Here is a 17036-nt window from a genome sequence, read left to right as displayed (position 1 = left end):
TACACTTTTTTTTTCTTTGCCAATTTAATCTTTTTTCTCGCCTGTTTTACCAACAGCCTACAACGGAATTTTACACTATAATTTCATTCACAAACCTTTGTAAATGCAAAGCATGGTGATCACTGCAAACTGCGTGTTACAAATTACCAGTCTCAACGGTCGAGGCCGGCAATGCCTCCCGCGCCGCAAGGGTAACGGAACAGGACACGCCAACTAGAGTGCTAGTGCGCAAGCCCTCAAGCATAAAATTTTGACTACAGTTTCGCGATCAACATTGCTGGAGAATAATCGTGAAGCCGTCAAAGTTGTTGCGAGATAAATATGCCCGAAATAACGGAGCCTGTATCTGACTCCACTTGTGGTCGAAGGTTGCGAGTACATCTCGGCATTTCACGTGCTTATAGGAGCACCGCCAACAAATAGGTTTGGCGAAAGATAATGGTCTACAGCAGTGGTTCTCAACTGCCGGCCCGCATGAACTTTCCTGTCGGTCCGCCAAATATATTACAATTTTATATCTCAATTGCAAAATGCAAGATGTTGAAGGCTTGTCCATTGATTAAAGAAATAAAATATCAAAATTTAAACTGATTTAGAACTTCGCCAATTTTGTAATTTGCTGCAATGTGACGTAACCTAGAGTTTACGGTCCACTTTGGACTTATCGTACGTCACGATGCTGCAAGTGTTGTGCCCAACTGTTTAAAAGTAGGCTACAACTCGTTTAAGACCAGTTGTATATGAAAGTTAAGAAGACTTTTAAACAAAATTGAACGAAATTTTACAGTATAATGGAGTCAAGCAAACAGCAAAGTATTATGGATTTCTTTCAAAAGAAACCCAACAGTGAAAATTAAGTTAGTGGTTTTAACAGGACAGAGGAAGAAACTACTACTTCAGATTTACAACATGGCTTGAAACGATCATGCCATGCTGATATGGATTACGCAGAATGATAGTAAGTACTTAGAGTTCGGTTGCACTATTGCTCCCAGCAGTGAAAAAGTACAGCTTCCCATGTGCTTAGTCTGCGCGAAAATACTTTCAAACGATGCAATGAAACCCTCAAAGCTTACTCGACATTTTCACTCGCTGCATAGCAACGTCGTTGGAAAGCCTCTTGCGTATTTCAAAAGACTACTGAACGAAACTGAAAAAATTGAAATAAAAAAGATGACAACGACTGATAAAGACCTTCTTAAATCATTTAATTGCTCTCCTAATCAGCAAAACTAAAAAGCCTTTTACGATTGGAGAAGATTTAGTAAAACCTTGCATGTTAGCAGCTGCTACAGAAGTTTTGGGTCCGGAACAAGCTAACAAACTTAAAGCCATACCACTTTCAAATGACTCAATTAAAAGGAGAACATTGGATATGGCAATGAATTTGATATGTTGAACAGCAAGTTATTGAGCAAGTTATTGAGCAAGTAAAGAAATCGAGGTATTTCGCTATACAACTTGACGAATCTACAGACTTGAGCAACTGTGCTATTCTTGCTTGCTTTGTTCGGTATGAGAATGAAGAAAGTATCATTGATAAATTTCTTTTTTGTCTCCAACTACCTGGACGAACTACCAGTTCAGAAATATTTCGGTCTCTTAATACTTATGTGCAAGAGCAAGGTTTAGATTGGGGAAAATGCGTCGGGGTTTGTACTGACAGTACTGCTAACATGATCGGATGTCATTCGGGTGTAACTGCAAAAATTTAGGAAGTGTCAAACATAGATTTGCTGATTACACACTGCGTTCTTCACCGGGACAATTTATCTGCCAAAAAACTATCTCCTGAATTGAACGACGTTCTGAACGGCGCAGTCAAGATCATAAATTATATACGTGGCCGAGCATTGCACTCAAGGTTCTTTGAGGCTTTGTGTGATAGCATAGGTACGCAACATAAACATCTGTTACTTCATGCAGAAGTAAGGTTGCTCTCTAGAGGACGCGTTCTTACTCGTTTATTTGAGTTGAGAGAGAAGCCAAGCAGTTTTTACGGGAAAGAAATTCTCCACTAAAAAAACTCTTATCCGATGAGATGTGGACTGCTAAGCTAGCGTATTTAGCGGACATATTCAGCCGCTTGAATGACCTTAACAGTTCTCTGCAAGGTAATCACACCAACATATTTACATTGCGTAACAAAACTGATGCTTTCAAAAAGAAACTGATGTTTTGGCGTTTTAGAAAGGCGATATCGATATGTTTCCATGTTTGCAAGACGTCGTCGCAAATGCTTCTGTAAACACAGGAGAGGTATTTGCTGTTAAAAGTCAACACTTAGAAGAGCTAAGGATCAGTTTTGGAAAATATTTTCCAGAAAATGCAGATCCTCGAAAGGGAAATTTTTGGATTGTTAATCCTTTTGCAAATGATATTCATTCGTGCAATCTTAACGCTATTGAGAAAGAATCGCTGATTGAGCTTTCCTGTGATACCACGTTGTTGTCCAAGCGTAAAGACTTGCCATTGTCACAGCTTTGGATATCGCTTAAAAATGAATATCCTGAGCTCAGTGACAAAGCCATGAAATTACTGCTAATTTTTTGTACAACTTACCTATCTGAGAAAAACTTTTCATCATTATCTCTCATCAAGACCAAACAAAGAAATCGTGTGGAAGTCAACGCTGTACTTCGCCTTGCCGAAACTTTAATAGAACCACGTGGAAAACGTATGAGATCAAAAAGACAGCAGCAAATTTCTCATTAAATTGAAGTTTCCATTCTTTGCTTTTGAGTTGCATACTTTTGTCGTAATTACATTTAGGTTGGTTTTTGAAGGTCCGCCGGTCCGCAAAATTTGTTTTGAAATTTTACTGGTCCGCAAGCTAAAAAGGTTGAGTTGAAGCGAGTCGAAGTTGCCTTCCCAACTAATTTGCGTCTACGCCCTTGGGGCTTCGCTGATGTTTATCGGGTCTGTTTAACTTCTAGAACATTTTTATGCGCCATTATACCCTTTGCCCGAGGGAATTACTCAAAATTGACATATCTGTTTGCTCAAGAATGTACAAAATTTATGTATTTATATCCGCAAGGTTTGTTGGTTTGCTGAAAAACTCAGGCCTTTGCAGCGAACATAGCATCCATTCGCGCGTAACGTGCGTCTGAATGTGCAGGAATAACCTTTAGCTATTTTGTGTACAGATAATAATAATTATATACAAAGTCATACAGCAGTATGTAAACATAAAAAATGAAAGATCGAATCAATCAAAACCTAATTGTCAGGAAAGATAAGTCTGCATTTACATGCCTGCAGTTTATAGACACTTGAAAATGGTGACATAAACGCAATGACGTAAACGATCGCATAGATCAGGGGTGGGCAAATTTGTTCAATGAAAGAGTCACTTGCGGAAAAATATAAACACCAGCGAGCCGCAAAATCAGTAATGATTGTCAATTTGGTTATTATACTATTAGTAGTCATTTTGGGATATTACTTTTTAACTAAAAGACCCATAAAAACATGTTGGTGAGGTGCATTTTGACAACCTTTGCCATAGAGTATAGAATCTATACCTGAAAACAATGTCGGAATCGATGTCTAGTGTTACGTCATAAAAGAAATGCTGGCCTAAATAAAGAAAAACTACACAGAAACTTTCATAAACGGTACTCTTGGTAGCCTTTACATTTTTTGGAATTTTACGATTCGACTAGAAGAGCCACAAAAAACATGCCGGAGAGCCGCATGCGGCTCGCGAGCCGCAGTTTGCCCACGTCTGGCATAGATCATTAAGGTTTACACAAAGGAGAATAGATCTATTTTGGAATGTAAAAACGTTTGCGGTACTGATTGAATAGGAAGGAAAGGATCAGATTGAACGTGGCAAGCATCAAAATGTAGCTAGGTGTTGATTATATTAAAAGTATTTGGATGCATCTTACTGTGTTTAACATTTTTTGTGAGTTAAAATATATTTTGTTATAACTTTTTAACGTGAAAGTCTTAGCTTTCTGAAGTGATTATTGAACTGAAAATAGGTCACGAAGCCAATAAGAAAAGACAGGCAATGGGATTGTGTAAAAGCGTGGAGAGTTTGGTTGTTTTTACTGAAACGTAAAATACCGTTCAATTCAGTGATTTTCAAACTGTTCTGCGTGCATGCAACCCGCAAGTGACCGAAAAAGTGGTTGTAGTCCAATCATGTGAGCAAACGATAAACAAGTTTGACAACCAGAGTTGGCTGGCTTCGTCTCTTTTGTCTGTTTCGCTGAATCCTGCGAACATCAATCTCTACTTTATGATTGACTACCTACTTTATAATTTTTCCGTGCGAAATCTAAATGCCCATGCTTCCAGGCATACGAATGAACAATGCAGCTATCTTACTGCTAACATTTCATGGTCGCAAAATCGCTTTATATTTTCGGTGTTGCGAAATTTTGACAGAATTTTTATAGTGGTTCCAAACGTCATAGCACAAGATTGTAATTGTAACACATCAATTGCAGCAGTGAAGGGAAGCCCAACTTGTTTCCAAACAGAGAACGAACATTTTGTCCGTGGCCGTTGCAATCGCCTTTTTCTCTGTTTTAAAAGCGCACTGTATTAAATCGTATGACGCTCATGCTTATACGTGGAGATGAGCAAAATCAACCAAAAGATATGGAGATTGAAATAAACCTATGGGTTCATTTAGTTGCAAAGAAGAGAACCACTTGGGTCGGTTCTTTGTTACTATAGATGTTTAGTGTTTTTTTTGCGAGCGTTTTATATGCAATTTGTAATAAGATGGGTGAAAAATAAGTGGGGCAAATGGTTGAAAGTAACTTGCTCTGAAAAAGTAGGATCTTACGTGTATAAGTCGCACCAAGGGCTTGATGATGTCGATGAAAAAACTCGTCTTACAGTAATAGAGATGGCAACGGTTTCGTTTAACGTCGCTTTTTGACAAATGTTTAGTAAATCAAGATGTTAGTAATCTTTGTTTGCCTGTAGCGTGCTGCCAACTACACTCAGCTATAAGAGTAATATGACGTAAAACGCTTCAAGTTGTTGCCGTTTCGCAAATATTTTTTGTTACAATGGAAATATTAAATAAAAAGCTAGTCTACGCTTTGTTTGTCTTTCCCTTATATGTTTCTCTAACGAAAAAGTTTGGAGACCCCTGCTCTACACCGTCTATATTGTGCGCTGACTCTTTCCTGATCAACATCGAACGCCAACAGGTATCAGCAGTAAGCAATACTGGTCAAATATTTATTTGTAGCAAAATAAATGAGCAAATCAAAAACAATGTGTCAAACGTATCAAATCAAAAACAATGTGTCAAATGTATCTAATGAAAAACAATGTGTCATTGAAAACGCTCTTGATAATTTGCAAGTTAGTTTTCCATGTGTTATCAAATGCCATACACAATGTTAAAGAGTAAGGTAAAAATTGAATATTTTGTTGTCAAATTATAATTATTACGCTGTTTGCATTGTATATATGTGTAATCAACTTGTCGTTCATCGATTAGAATTATCTAAAAATAGCCTAGTAAAAATAGTTATTAATTCAATTTTATTGACTGCTGTTACATGTGATATGCTTCATTGGTTAAGTCGAATTCAGTCACGCGAATAAGCCGTTGCAATAGCGATAAACCAGTGTATTTAGGAATAATTAATTGACTTCGATTTCTTATATTTTTTTGAAATTCAAGAGATAAAATATTAAACTGAACGATTTGGTTTATAAATATAGAATTGACAGGTTCTCGCATAATTTTAGCAAAATGTTTATAATCGATTGTCTAAAAAGGCATGTGGTTTCTGTAGCCGTTTTTTGTGAGGCAAATAACAGCACAATAGTATCTAATCGATACAGTCAGATCCCTCATAAAGATGAAACTAAATCAAGAAAGGGTAATTTTTTTGTGAGTTTTGTAACCGACTGTTGTTTATGCAATGTTTAATAAACAGTGCTGACATAAACGAAGGCCAAGTCATAAGTGTGCATTGTTTGTAGTTATGTTATAACTATGTACGTTCAAATTACATTCATAATGATATGCTTGTTGCCTTTATCTATGACAACGGGATATTATCTGTGTCCATGCCTGGACTTGGAGGTGGAAAACTCTAGATCAGGAAATGTTCTTTGCCAGAATCGGACCAACGGTTCTAGATGTAAGCATTTCTACCAGAATTAAAAGCAATTTTATTGATGTATCAATAAGATAATGCGTTTTCTTAGATTGCTTATAGCATTGACACGTCTGTAAATTCCTTCTAGTATAAACAATAGACACGCTTGCCATATAGGTGATGGCCCATAATGATGTCACACACCCTATGTCAACGCATAGAAATTGCAAGGTGTAGCGCAGACATAAAACAGAAGACCGCTCTTGGTAAAAAAAGACCACATATACATTGTACTGTAATAAAGATTTTTTTCAATAGGTGAAGCAGTGAGAACGGCGCTTGAGATTGAACTAACAACTTACGATTTTCAACTAATTCCCAGTTTTGTAAACTTCTTCTGGAAAGGCGAATACGATGAAAATGCCGCAGACAATCTGACCTTGTATTTGGAAACAACGACAAATGGAGGTGGTAAAAAATTATGGTGAGTAGGTTTTGGAAATGATAGGTAATAATTAAATTGACAGTAAAACATGTGTTCATAGATAAATATGAATATTTTGGTAAGTTATAGAACATATTATCAGGACACTAATGACTGGAAAATTTATAAATAAACAAAAATTGGAAGCATCTTGTTATATAGCCTAGTTCTTTAATCCATAGTAAGAAATATTCATTTTCTTTGTCAGTTAAATGCTGACCTAATGTAATAGAAATCATATCGTGTAGGCTACAAAGTTAATACGCTAATCATAATTCAGTTTCTTTCGAAAAACTGTTTTACCAGTTTTTGTCCACATGCCTGATCTGAATTTACTGATAGTTTTTTCATAATATTTGTTTGTAAGATCATTTTGCACCTATCGCAAGTATCATATAACGCAACATACATTTTGTGTCACAAACATGAATTATTTGTTTAGAGGTTTTTATTTTTGTAGGGTTCCAATAGAAGGATGTATAGATGTACCACTCACACAAAAGCAATGCCGTCCAAAAAGGTGCTACCACGAGGGGGTAATAATCACTTTGTTCCGCAAGGGACAAAACCGTTACAAATATCCCCCGTCAAGCCTACCACCATGTTCGTTAAATTAAGATAATTGATAAAATTATATTTAGGATATAATTTAACTGATGTTATCGATGAAGTGTATGTGCAACAAAAAACTTTCTGCAAAGTTTTTAGCTGTTTCCCTTTAGAGCAAAGCATCAAATAATTTGTTAATATGGTGTTGAATTTGTTAAAAAATTGCAAAAGCGTTTATGTGTTACGTGTAACTTATCAACGCAGTCAAATTTAGATAAAAACTAAAGATAGCGCTCAAAGTATGCATTCAAAACACCGAAGTATTTGTTAAACAACAATTTTAATTTGGTGCTTTGTCTTAAACTTTTCTTGTTTTAATGTGCTACACTCCTCCTATTTTCCACCACTGAACCAACGTTTTATCACCCTCTATCGAGAATCTATATCGAGAAAGAAATTCTACACTGGTTGACCACTACCACGTCACTGGAAATGTGTCTACATCGATTTCAATAGCTTTTTTTCGTCTGTTCCATAAAGCTATAGTAAACTATAGAGATAATGTCAGGAATATCATTTTCCTGGCGATGTATGCTGTAATAACAAAACCTTGCTTGCTTCATTTTTAGGCCAACAAATTTGCAACTCTTTGCAAGCAGAGCAGTCAGAAGGTTATGAATTGAGTCTCAATGACTTGTATCTGGAAGAAAAAGATCGGAACATAAATATTGAGTGCTTCTTTCGCTTTAATGAAAGTAAGTGGTCCTTGTAAACTTTATTTTACCTGAAATAACATAAAAGTACAATACATTTAATAATGAAATAAAAACCATTTACCTATATACAAAAAAACTTGTTTAATTATTATATATAACAAAGTATATAATTATAGTATACAAGGTGGTTATTTCGTCTAAAAGTACAACTAAAATGTATGTATGTAGCATAATATAAAACATTTTCAGTTATGTAATTTGTTTTTTACAAAGATTTGGAAGAATATCAAGCAAAAAAAACTGTTTCGCTTTACGGGCGCGAAATGTACAAAATGCCACTAGAATACTTCGAGCTGCATGAAGATGACCAAAATATTTCATTTCTTATCGACAAAAAGAAATGTCAAGCTCAACAATGCCAATATTTTAACATAACACTCCATTCCATACACGATTACAATTTTCCGGAAAATGGTACTTCATATGTTTGCTTGTATTGGAACATCACAAACTCAGAAAAATTGTCTCTTCTTTGCATGGAACCAGCAGCTGTTAATACAGGTGAGATAACATTTGAAAGCAATTGGTGCAAGGGTTCGCTGATCTACGTCAAATTTTGAATTCTAGTTTCTAATAACTGTAAGATATTACACACACTATTATGGAAGTAATATAAATATCCAATTGATGTTCCAACAGATGCATAAAAAGTAGTTTCCGTCTTATACAAATGCTAAATATTAACGTTTGCAGGTACATGTGCGATAGTCGACATCCATGTCATTTTGTAAACATCATCATGCAATTTGATGGTAGAATTCCTGTTACGCGAATAGTATAAAACGCTCCATTAGACCGTATTTCACCATCTTGCATTGATTGTTCTATTGTAGTCAAACCTCGTTAATTCCGACCAATTTGTTTCGACGAAAAATGCCGGTTTAGCGAGGTCAGCGGGTAATTGCAATCGAACGAATACCACAGTGAAATCAATTTACGTAAGGTATATACCTACATATGCTATGTATATATATATATGCATTTAGGGCTACACTATGGAGACGCAAAACATGTATTGAAGATCTAACTGTGTTCAAGATAAATAACTACAGTAAAAGAAGTTACAAAATTGGTTAATGACTTCGCCTAAAACAAACAGTCATGTGGGACAAGGGAGTAAGACAAATTGACGCATTAATGTATGTAACATTCGTATGTTATCCGGATTAACAGGTGTTCTTCTAGTGATTCGACATATCTCATTCTAATTTTCCGTCTCGGAGTTGTACCTACAGTGAGGTTTCAGGATCAAAAAACTAAAATTCAGGGAGTCGAACCGCAGTGGAAAACGGTTTAACTCCGGATCAGGTTTTACAAAATTTTATTTTATACCGTTTCTACTTCGATTCAGGTTGGCACAAGGTGCACACATTCATTCCTTTCCGGTTTAGGTTCAGCTATCTTGCTAATATTCGGTTTGATCCTGGTTTAAATGACATTATCCAACTAATCACTTTCTTTAATTTCTTCAGCTACTCTGCCCAAGTAGCAATTCGTTAGCTCAAGAAGTTTCATCAGGCCTATTTCTTAGTTTACCTTCTCTACGTTTTGAAATAAGCAAAGAAAACACGTCATGAAATTATTGTACTGAAACAGTGTTTATACTCTAATTGAGAAAGGTTCGATTCAGGTTAGGGATATTTCTCTTAGTCTTCAATGGTTCAGGTTCAGTTTGGGTTCAGAAAAACTTGATATGTTGTGTAAGGGTTCCGGTTAGGTTTTTAAAAAACATCAGCTCAAACCGGTTTAAAAGTTCAAGTTCAGTTCCGGTTCGATACCTTGCTGAAGTCCATGGGAAGAAGTAAACCTATTCCTGGAAGCTTCGTGTCGTATAGCGAGCATTCCGGTTTTTCAGAGTTCGAATAAACGCGGTCTGATTACATATAATGCAAAAGTATCACCTACAAATTAATTATTATCTTTTATGTGAAGATACGATGGAAAGGCCGACATATCCAAAACCACAAGAATATACCGTCATCGCTATTTTGGCAATAGTATTTTCTGTTGTTTTGATCGCTGGGATTGTGTCCAACTATTTAGTTTGGAATACTTTTAAATTTAATAAAGAGTCGAAAGGAAGGAAAGAAGGGAGAAAAAACTTCAATAGTGCTTATGACAACCTGGTAAGTTATAATATAAAATAATTCCTCAAGTATTTGCAGTTACACGAAAAAATGTTTTTATGTGGTAAGAATGAACCTAATCGAATACGAATCTTACGGGCAGATTAGTGTCGTATCCTGTATTTTGTAAACATTAAGCAAAGAATTGAAGGTATAAAATTATTTTTGTTGGTACTAATTATGGTGAAATCTTTGTGCGAGTTTTTGTTGCTTCAAATACGAAAAACAGATCGATTGCAATCATTCATCAATGAACAAATTCAAACATAATTTTCTTATCCATCAGCAACTTTGATCAAATTCAATGAGCAAAATTGGCGGCTTCAGTTCGTATTCACACAAACAACAAAACCTATTTTTCTTAATCTCACGAATTTTTCGATTTGGCGCATCTTCATAACTTTCTACGGGTTAGCTTAAGCAATTTTTATAACAAAAGATTTTTTATCTCTTACGTATTGCATTCCAGTTTTTGCACTAAGCCAATCCTTTGCTTTATACAAAAACTTCGAAAATACTTAAGTATATTACTTTAGAGGAAAGGTGTAAAGGAAGCTAAGAGCCTTAACCTTGTATTAACGCAGCTCGGGGTTAAAGTCTAGTCGCTGTAGTTTGAGTCTGTAGCTGTCTACCATTTCCAGCTGAATATTGCAAGCTTACACCCAACTGACTAAGTAATAACTCTGTACTTATACGATCTTTTCTAGGAAGTCATACTACAAAAAAGATTTGTTTTTATTCCACCTCCAGAAACGGATTCCCAACCTGATGTACCTTCTCTATTAACGAACAATTATACAGCAGGTCAGTAGACCAGGGTTTTTTATGTTATCGTTTCCATTAATTTTTGCCTAACACCACCTGATCTGACCTGAATAAAAGCTATCTATTACATAATAGGTGGTTTATCACTCATTTTCAAGTTTATCGCACAAATATGTTTATCTGATATGTACACACTTTATGTACTGTTTTTATTTCTTGTTACTTAGGTAACAGTTGTTATTCCTACAGTAGTGAATATTAAATTAAATTATCAATAACATTTCATTGGTGTTATGTGATGTCGACATCGTGCTATTTTCCGGTTTAGAAACACCATTTTACAACAGCGCATTGGGGTCACTGGAAAAAGCAACCGATGTCGTCAACTCTCGAACATTCGTTCAGTCTATGACTGCCCCAGTATGCATACCGTTATCTAATAAAAACGAAAACCATTCACAAGAAAGCAGTCTCACCCAGGAAACACTGAAACACTGCGCTCTCTTGCCAGATAGCGAAATATATATTGGTTTTAACCCTCACCAAGACGACGCTTGTAGCATTTACGATGAGCACTTGGCAACGGAAAACCACATTCACGCTGGATATTTAAACAAATCTAATACATCTTTCACCAGTTGTCAAGAATGTGAAAGTAAGTATCAACTTATAATTAGTTTCCAAAGAACAAGAAATGCTTTTTTGTAAGCAACTAAGTTAACAATTATTTTTTTAAATATGATTATGGGCGATTTTATTTTCAGTGTTGCCAAATATTTTCAGGTTTTAGCTCGGAAAACGAAAACGATGACAGCAGTTACGACGAGGACTCAGTAATGGACACTTTATATTAAACCCTTCTTGTTTGTTATTCGCAATTTTTGTGTTGTGTTGGTTTTATTTTTATTCAGTTCACTTTCGTTAATCTTAGCCTAACATCTTAGTTATACTAAAGTTAGCTTCAGTTTCGTTACTGTTTGCCTAACATCGCTTCGTTCAGTTTGACTTTTCATATAGTTAATTTTGTTCTAAAGGCTGTTTATGTTTCTTTATGTTGTTCACTTCGTTTAAGCTTATTCCTTTTGCACAAAGTACAACTTTCTTAGATCAGATACTATAATATATATGACTTACAATCGACATTTCATACAAAACATAAATGACACTGTATATTTGTGGTAAAGAGATACCCAGGGCACTTTCGTTTTCAATACGATCATGTTGTCTAAAACCTAAGACAGACTTTAACTCAAATGTAGCTCCTTAGTTTTATAGATTTTACACATATGAAGGAATCCAGTTGGTTTCTTTTATACAACGAGGACCTGGGGCCACATACTATGCTCTACATACGAACACGGATATCCGTTACTGTTCATTTTGCTATAGCCTACTATGCTCTTCGGTAAAAATAAAATTTACGAATATTCTGTCATTTTTACGAAGGTTTTTTTATTAGTAGGAAGGTATTTTTGTTCGTCAATTTGCCAAAATCTTTGTAAAAATTCACGAATGGGCAAGCCCATTGTATGTTGCCCACCCCTGGTCTAATCTATATATTGGTTACATCTTAGTATAAGTTTAGTTGTAATGACTCGAGACACTTTTTCCAAATACTTGAGACCCTTTCAAAAAAGTACATCAATAAACTCCACCTGATTCGAGTCAGTTCGTTTTGAATACTTTCTAGCAATAAAGTAAAACGATACAATAATTATATTGGTCCAAACACATTAAACTGAAACTTATTTGTCTACGAACGAGTACGGTGCAACCAAATGCAGCAACTTTTGTAGAAGATCTAAACACTTCTAGTTGACACAAATGGTACTTGTGGTAGGTTTCGAAAATCAATTGCTTTGACTTGACTCATATCTTATTTACCAAGTGACCCGAGGCACCTATACGAAAAGTCTCGACTTGAGTTTAATCAAAAAAATGACTTGACTTGCGCTCGAGTTCGATGACTTCATTACGACTCTGCATATTAGTAAGTATAAAATAGTTGCAATATGTGATAGTAACCTGATAGCACATTAAGTGTATGTATGCTACCCAAATGGCATGAACATGTTTTAGTCGGAACTACCTGGAGGAAAATTAGCTTCAAACCATGACAAATAATTAATACACAGCCTACTGCAAAGTATAGTTTATGCTAGCTGTATATACCCTAGTGTCGGAGATACACATACACACTCGTTGGTAATAATATAGCTTAAAATGCATAGTTATAAGCTTCTTTAAAGAGATTGAATGTGAGCTCCGATACAAAGCTCCGGAGTGGTCACAAAACGACGAATTTTTTTAGACTCCTCGTAACATTTGATAGCGCTGTGATGCTCATGCAATCTCTCCCAACACGTCCCCAAGTTGTGTAATATTTCTGCAACTTGTACATGGTCTTGTTTCTCAAAGGTTCTCTTTCCGTTAAGTAATTTTGCCATCTCTAAAGCTTTTTCAAAGACGATAATTGCCCTGCAATGGACAAATACAAGGATTCAGCGTGCCGGGTTCGCCTTTATGCAACCCGGTTTCGATTTCCTTGCTAGTTCGACGCTACACTACACCTTAATGAAGCCCTTGTACAAGGTGTTAATGACAATTGTCCCTGTTCTATCGTTTTGGCAAACCGATCATGACACGCTGATGGCATCCACATATACCGGTTATAGTCGAACGGGAGTGTTGCTTAGCCCTTGTTTTAATGCTTTTTCTGCTAATGTCGCTATATTTTTTACTAGCAAGTCCCTATTCAAAAGATCCAATCACGATCAAAGAAAAATCCGTTATAGACAGGTTCACGCATAGAAAGTCGGCAATCCAAACTTGGTGGGTGAGGAATTTGCTCACTAACGTAAAATTGGTGAGGTCCAAAAATTTCTATTATATAGACAGATTGCTAATGAATCCAAAGAATCAATATATTAAAAACATCGGTTCTGAACACGTTTAGGAGTACTGGTATATCACTTTCTTTAAAAGATTTATTTTTAGCCGGGTTTTAACCAAAACAACTATCGTTTACAAGCTGGTGTCAACAGGCTTTGTATCACAATCTAATAGCCATGGCCCAATGTCAGTTTAAATACTCTGAAGTGCCACGGTAACGTAAGATATAATACTGAATTTCTGTGTGGGTCATTGCAATGCAGCAACACTTCATGTAGGCAAACCACCAAAATATTTCTAATTTGTGCAATGACTTTTCTCGGTCCAGCCATACCATATTACGTCATACGAAAAGGTTGCATTTGCAGTTTAAGCTTGATTATGGCAAAGACGCTTTATCATTCTTTTATTGAATTAGCCTACTCACCTATGATTGTTAGCGTATTGTGCCCAAGCGGTTCCCAAGTACACCAGAGAAGTCAATATATTTTCGTGAGATGCATCTTTGCCGTACAGTAATCTTCTCATGTGCAGCGAATATTCGAAACAAGTAATAGCTTTGGAATATTCGTTCGCTTGTAGGCACATTGCTCCTAGTCTGCACAAAAAAATGCCACACATATATCAAACATAGGTAAAGAGGTGATACTAATAGTTCGAACTGGTAACTTCTTTGCTAAAATCTATCATATGAAGAGCAACCACATTGACTGGAGTAGCAACATACATACCCACAGCCACAATCACTACAATACTTATGAATTGTGACCAAGTTTGTAAATCTAATTATCTGGTTCCTGCCAATTAAACATAAGCGCTGTACGTCGGAATAATCCAAATTAGTCAAATTAAAGTAGGCCTAGATACATAGTGAGAGAAAGAGAAGAAAAAGATTTCATCATTTCAGAAAACTTAAACAATACACGAAATATAACCTTATAGGCACTTTTTCAACACATTTAATTATGATGTAAAACTAATATTTAACTAAGGACATTAGAGTGGTCGCATAATTTTAAATTGGCGAACTGCCTTTTGAACTTACCTGTCCAGTGCCAACGCGCTATCTGATCGAGGGTTACTAAACTGTTTAACGCACTCTTCCATCGCTCGTAAGAAATAATCTTCTGCCACGTTTCTATATCCTTCTGACGTTGCTAAACACGCTTTTTCTATTCTCTCAATAAGACTTTTGTTTTCGTACAAATTTGTGCACAAATCTGGTACACCATATTTGCATTTGAAGTAGACCCAACGGCGCCAGGCTTTGGTCGTCTTATCCAGATAGAGTAAATCTCCTGAGCCTGTGGTTAGATTTCCTGTCCCAACAAACTGCACAGCATCAGTAATCTGTACATGAGGTATTGGGTCATATTCACGTTTAAACAAAACGCACTTTTTTTGATGAGACATTTTAAATCCCACTTGAGATTTAACTTTAAGCTACTATAGAAGCTCTTTTGTTGCAACGATGGGAAGGTCAAGCGTTCTGAAAGGTCCTAGTATTGTAGATGTATAGCACTATCAGCATAACAATGAAGTAATTCTATCTCGTGTAAATGTATTTTATCTACTCGATTTCAAAAACGTTACCAACACATCTTTGTTCTTGTGTTCCGTTCATTTTGAGACTGCAGATGTTGTAGACATTGTGACGGTTACGTCATGGGTTGTTTTGTAAATGCTGAAATTTTATTTTGGGATCTTGCAATTCAGTTGTTGACCAAACCTAAATTATCCTTAATGACGTTCAGATAAATTACCTCGCTTGAACTGGTGTGTCATATAAATACTGTCGTAATGTTTGCATTCTTCCCTTTACTTGTTACGACTGCGCAAGGTAATATTCAGTAAGCTTTGCTCGAAAGTGAAAGCCTTTGTGTCTAATAATAAAAATGGGAACATTATCATTTAGTAATATGTATAGACAGAGTTAGGCAACTAAACAGCATTGTCACGCCGTTTGAGAAATGAGAACTCATACCATTGAAGCAGAAGCAAAACAAGTTATCATCTTCAATCGTCCTGGCTCATATTGTGAAAATAACAGCCAGATCAGCCGACCTTTATCACAACATGTTTGTTGTGTAATATCACCACAAAAACACATAATTTGTCATACTCATATCGTATAACGCAATCATTCATACCATAGCAAGTGCTGAAAAGTTACTGAAAATATTTTCATGATTGGCGGTTATTACCCAGTCATTTTTCGAATTTATATAATAAATTTATAATTAATTTATAAAGACTAAAATTTCGAGTCTGAGCGATAATCACCATCAATGAAGTTGCGTGAACTTAAATAGTTTTACTCAGAAAATGTAGCTGAAAAGGAATGACATCAATAAACCGCACTACTTCAAAATATTACTTGAAGCATATCTAAGAAGCCAGTTAACGTGACCATCGTAGTACGTAGGCGGGGCCATAGCCTCACCCACCCAAATTCGTAAGTAACGATTCCTAGTTTGTCTTAATATTGATTTAGCTTACTACCTATAACCACTACTGTTACTAAATAATAATAATATAAATATTGCTCTCAATATAGTAACTAGGGATGTGCCGCGAGGAAGATTATTCGGGTTCGCACGAACCCGAATATCATGAAGGCCGACACGCACGAATCCCGAATCTATTCGTATTAGAACCAAACAATAAAATTTCATCCAAAATTTGTCAAGTCTTGCTTGTAACATGATGTAATCGATAAACAAATCGCTTTCTTTCGAAAAATAGTGTTTAAAAACGATTGAAAAAGGAAAGGAAAAGGTTAGAAAAACGACCTTCATTATAAGTACTGCTGACTCTAGTTTAGCTTTGTCGGGAAACTAGATCATCATTTTTAACAAAAGTCAGTAAATTTATAAGTAATAAGCTTATTGTATTCGGGTTCGCCATTGTTGGTATTCGTGTTCGCCCGAATCTTCCATAAACGCGATATTCGGCGAATCTATTCGGGTTTGGGTTCGTATCGGTCCATCCCTAATAGTAACACCACTTATCAAAACTTTTGTTGATGCTACTATTCCGGAGCACCAGCAGCAATAGACATGAAATTGGAAAAACCAATGATCTTGTGCTTGAACACGAGTCGCATCCCACCCATGCTTAGAAATGCAGGCTTTTAACTTTCGGAGGGCCGAGAAAGGTCAGGCGTCTTGATACCATTAGGTAAAGTCGTCGCAAGTTTCAAAAAAACATGGCTTGAGGATGAGAAGTTTTACGATTGGTTAGTCTAGAACTCTCTGGTGGAGGCGGTTTATGCAAAGTATGCATTTGGATGGAATCACATGTAAAGCATGGAAATATCACCTACGTTGCGTTCATCCAAAAACCATGCTTTGACTTC

At 36.0% G+C, this 17036-nt stretch overlaps 2 protein-coding genes across 2 annotated transcripts; one reads left to right on the top strand and one right to left on the bottom strand.

The window, feature by feature from the left end:
* The first annotated feature begins 4155 nt into the window (after nucleotides 1-4155).
* On the top strand, nucleotides 4156-11954 carry LOC143453147 (uncharacterized). Its single transcript, XM_076954313.1, has 9 exons — nucleotides 4156-6128; nucleotides 6405-6570; nucleotides 7031-7173; nucleotides 7749-7874; nucleotides 8109-8396; nucleotides 9828-10021; nucleotides 10729-10825; nucleotides 11115-11441; nucleotides 11570-11954. Exons 1-9 carry the CDS (start codon nucleotides 5981-5983, stop codon nucleotides 11638-11640), a joined length of 1560 nt encoding a protein of 519 aa, XP_076810428.1. The 5' UTR covers nucleotides 4156-5980; the 3' UTR covers nucleotides 11641-11954.
* A 251-nt stretch (nucleotides 11955-12205) lies between these two features.
* On the bottom strand, nucleotides 12206-15184 carry LOC143453148 (uncharacterized). The gene is made up of 3 exons (XM_076954314.1): nucleotides 14724-15184; nucleotides 14106-14276; nucleotides 12206-13264 (listed from the first exon to the last, which is right to left on the bottom strand). Exons 1-3 carry the CDS (start codon nucleotides 15089-15091, stop codon nucleotides 13030-13032), a joined length of 774 nt encoding a protein of 257 aa, XP_076810429.1. The 5' UTR covers nucleotides 15092-15184; the 3' UTR covers nucleotides 12206-13029.
* Between the last annotated feature and the right edge of the window lie 1852 nt (nucleotides 15185-17036).

The sequence above is a fragment of the Clavelina lepadiformis genome, chromosome 4 (assembly GCF_947623445.1).
Source record: "Clavelina lepadiformis chromosome 4, kaClaLepa1.1, whole genome shotgun sequence".
Classification (NCBI taxonomy): Eukaryota; Metazoa; Chordata; class Ascidiacea; order Aplousobranchia; family Clavelinidae; genus Clavelina; species Clavelina lepadiformis.
Note: the sequence above shows the minus strand (reverse complement) of the source record. Positions and strands in the feature narration are given on the sequence as shown.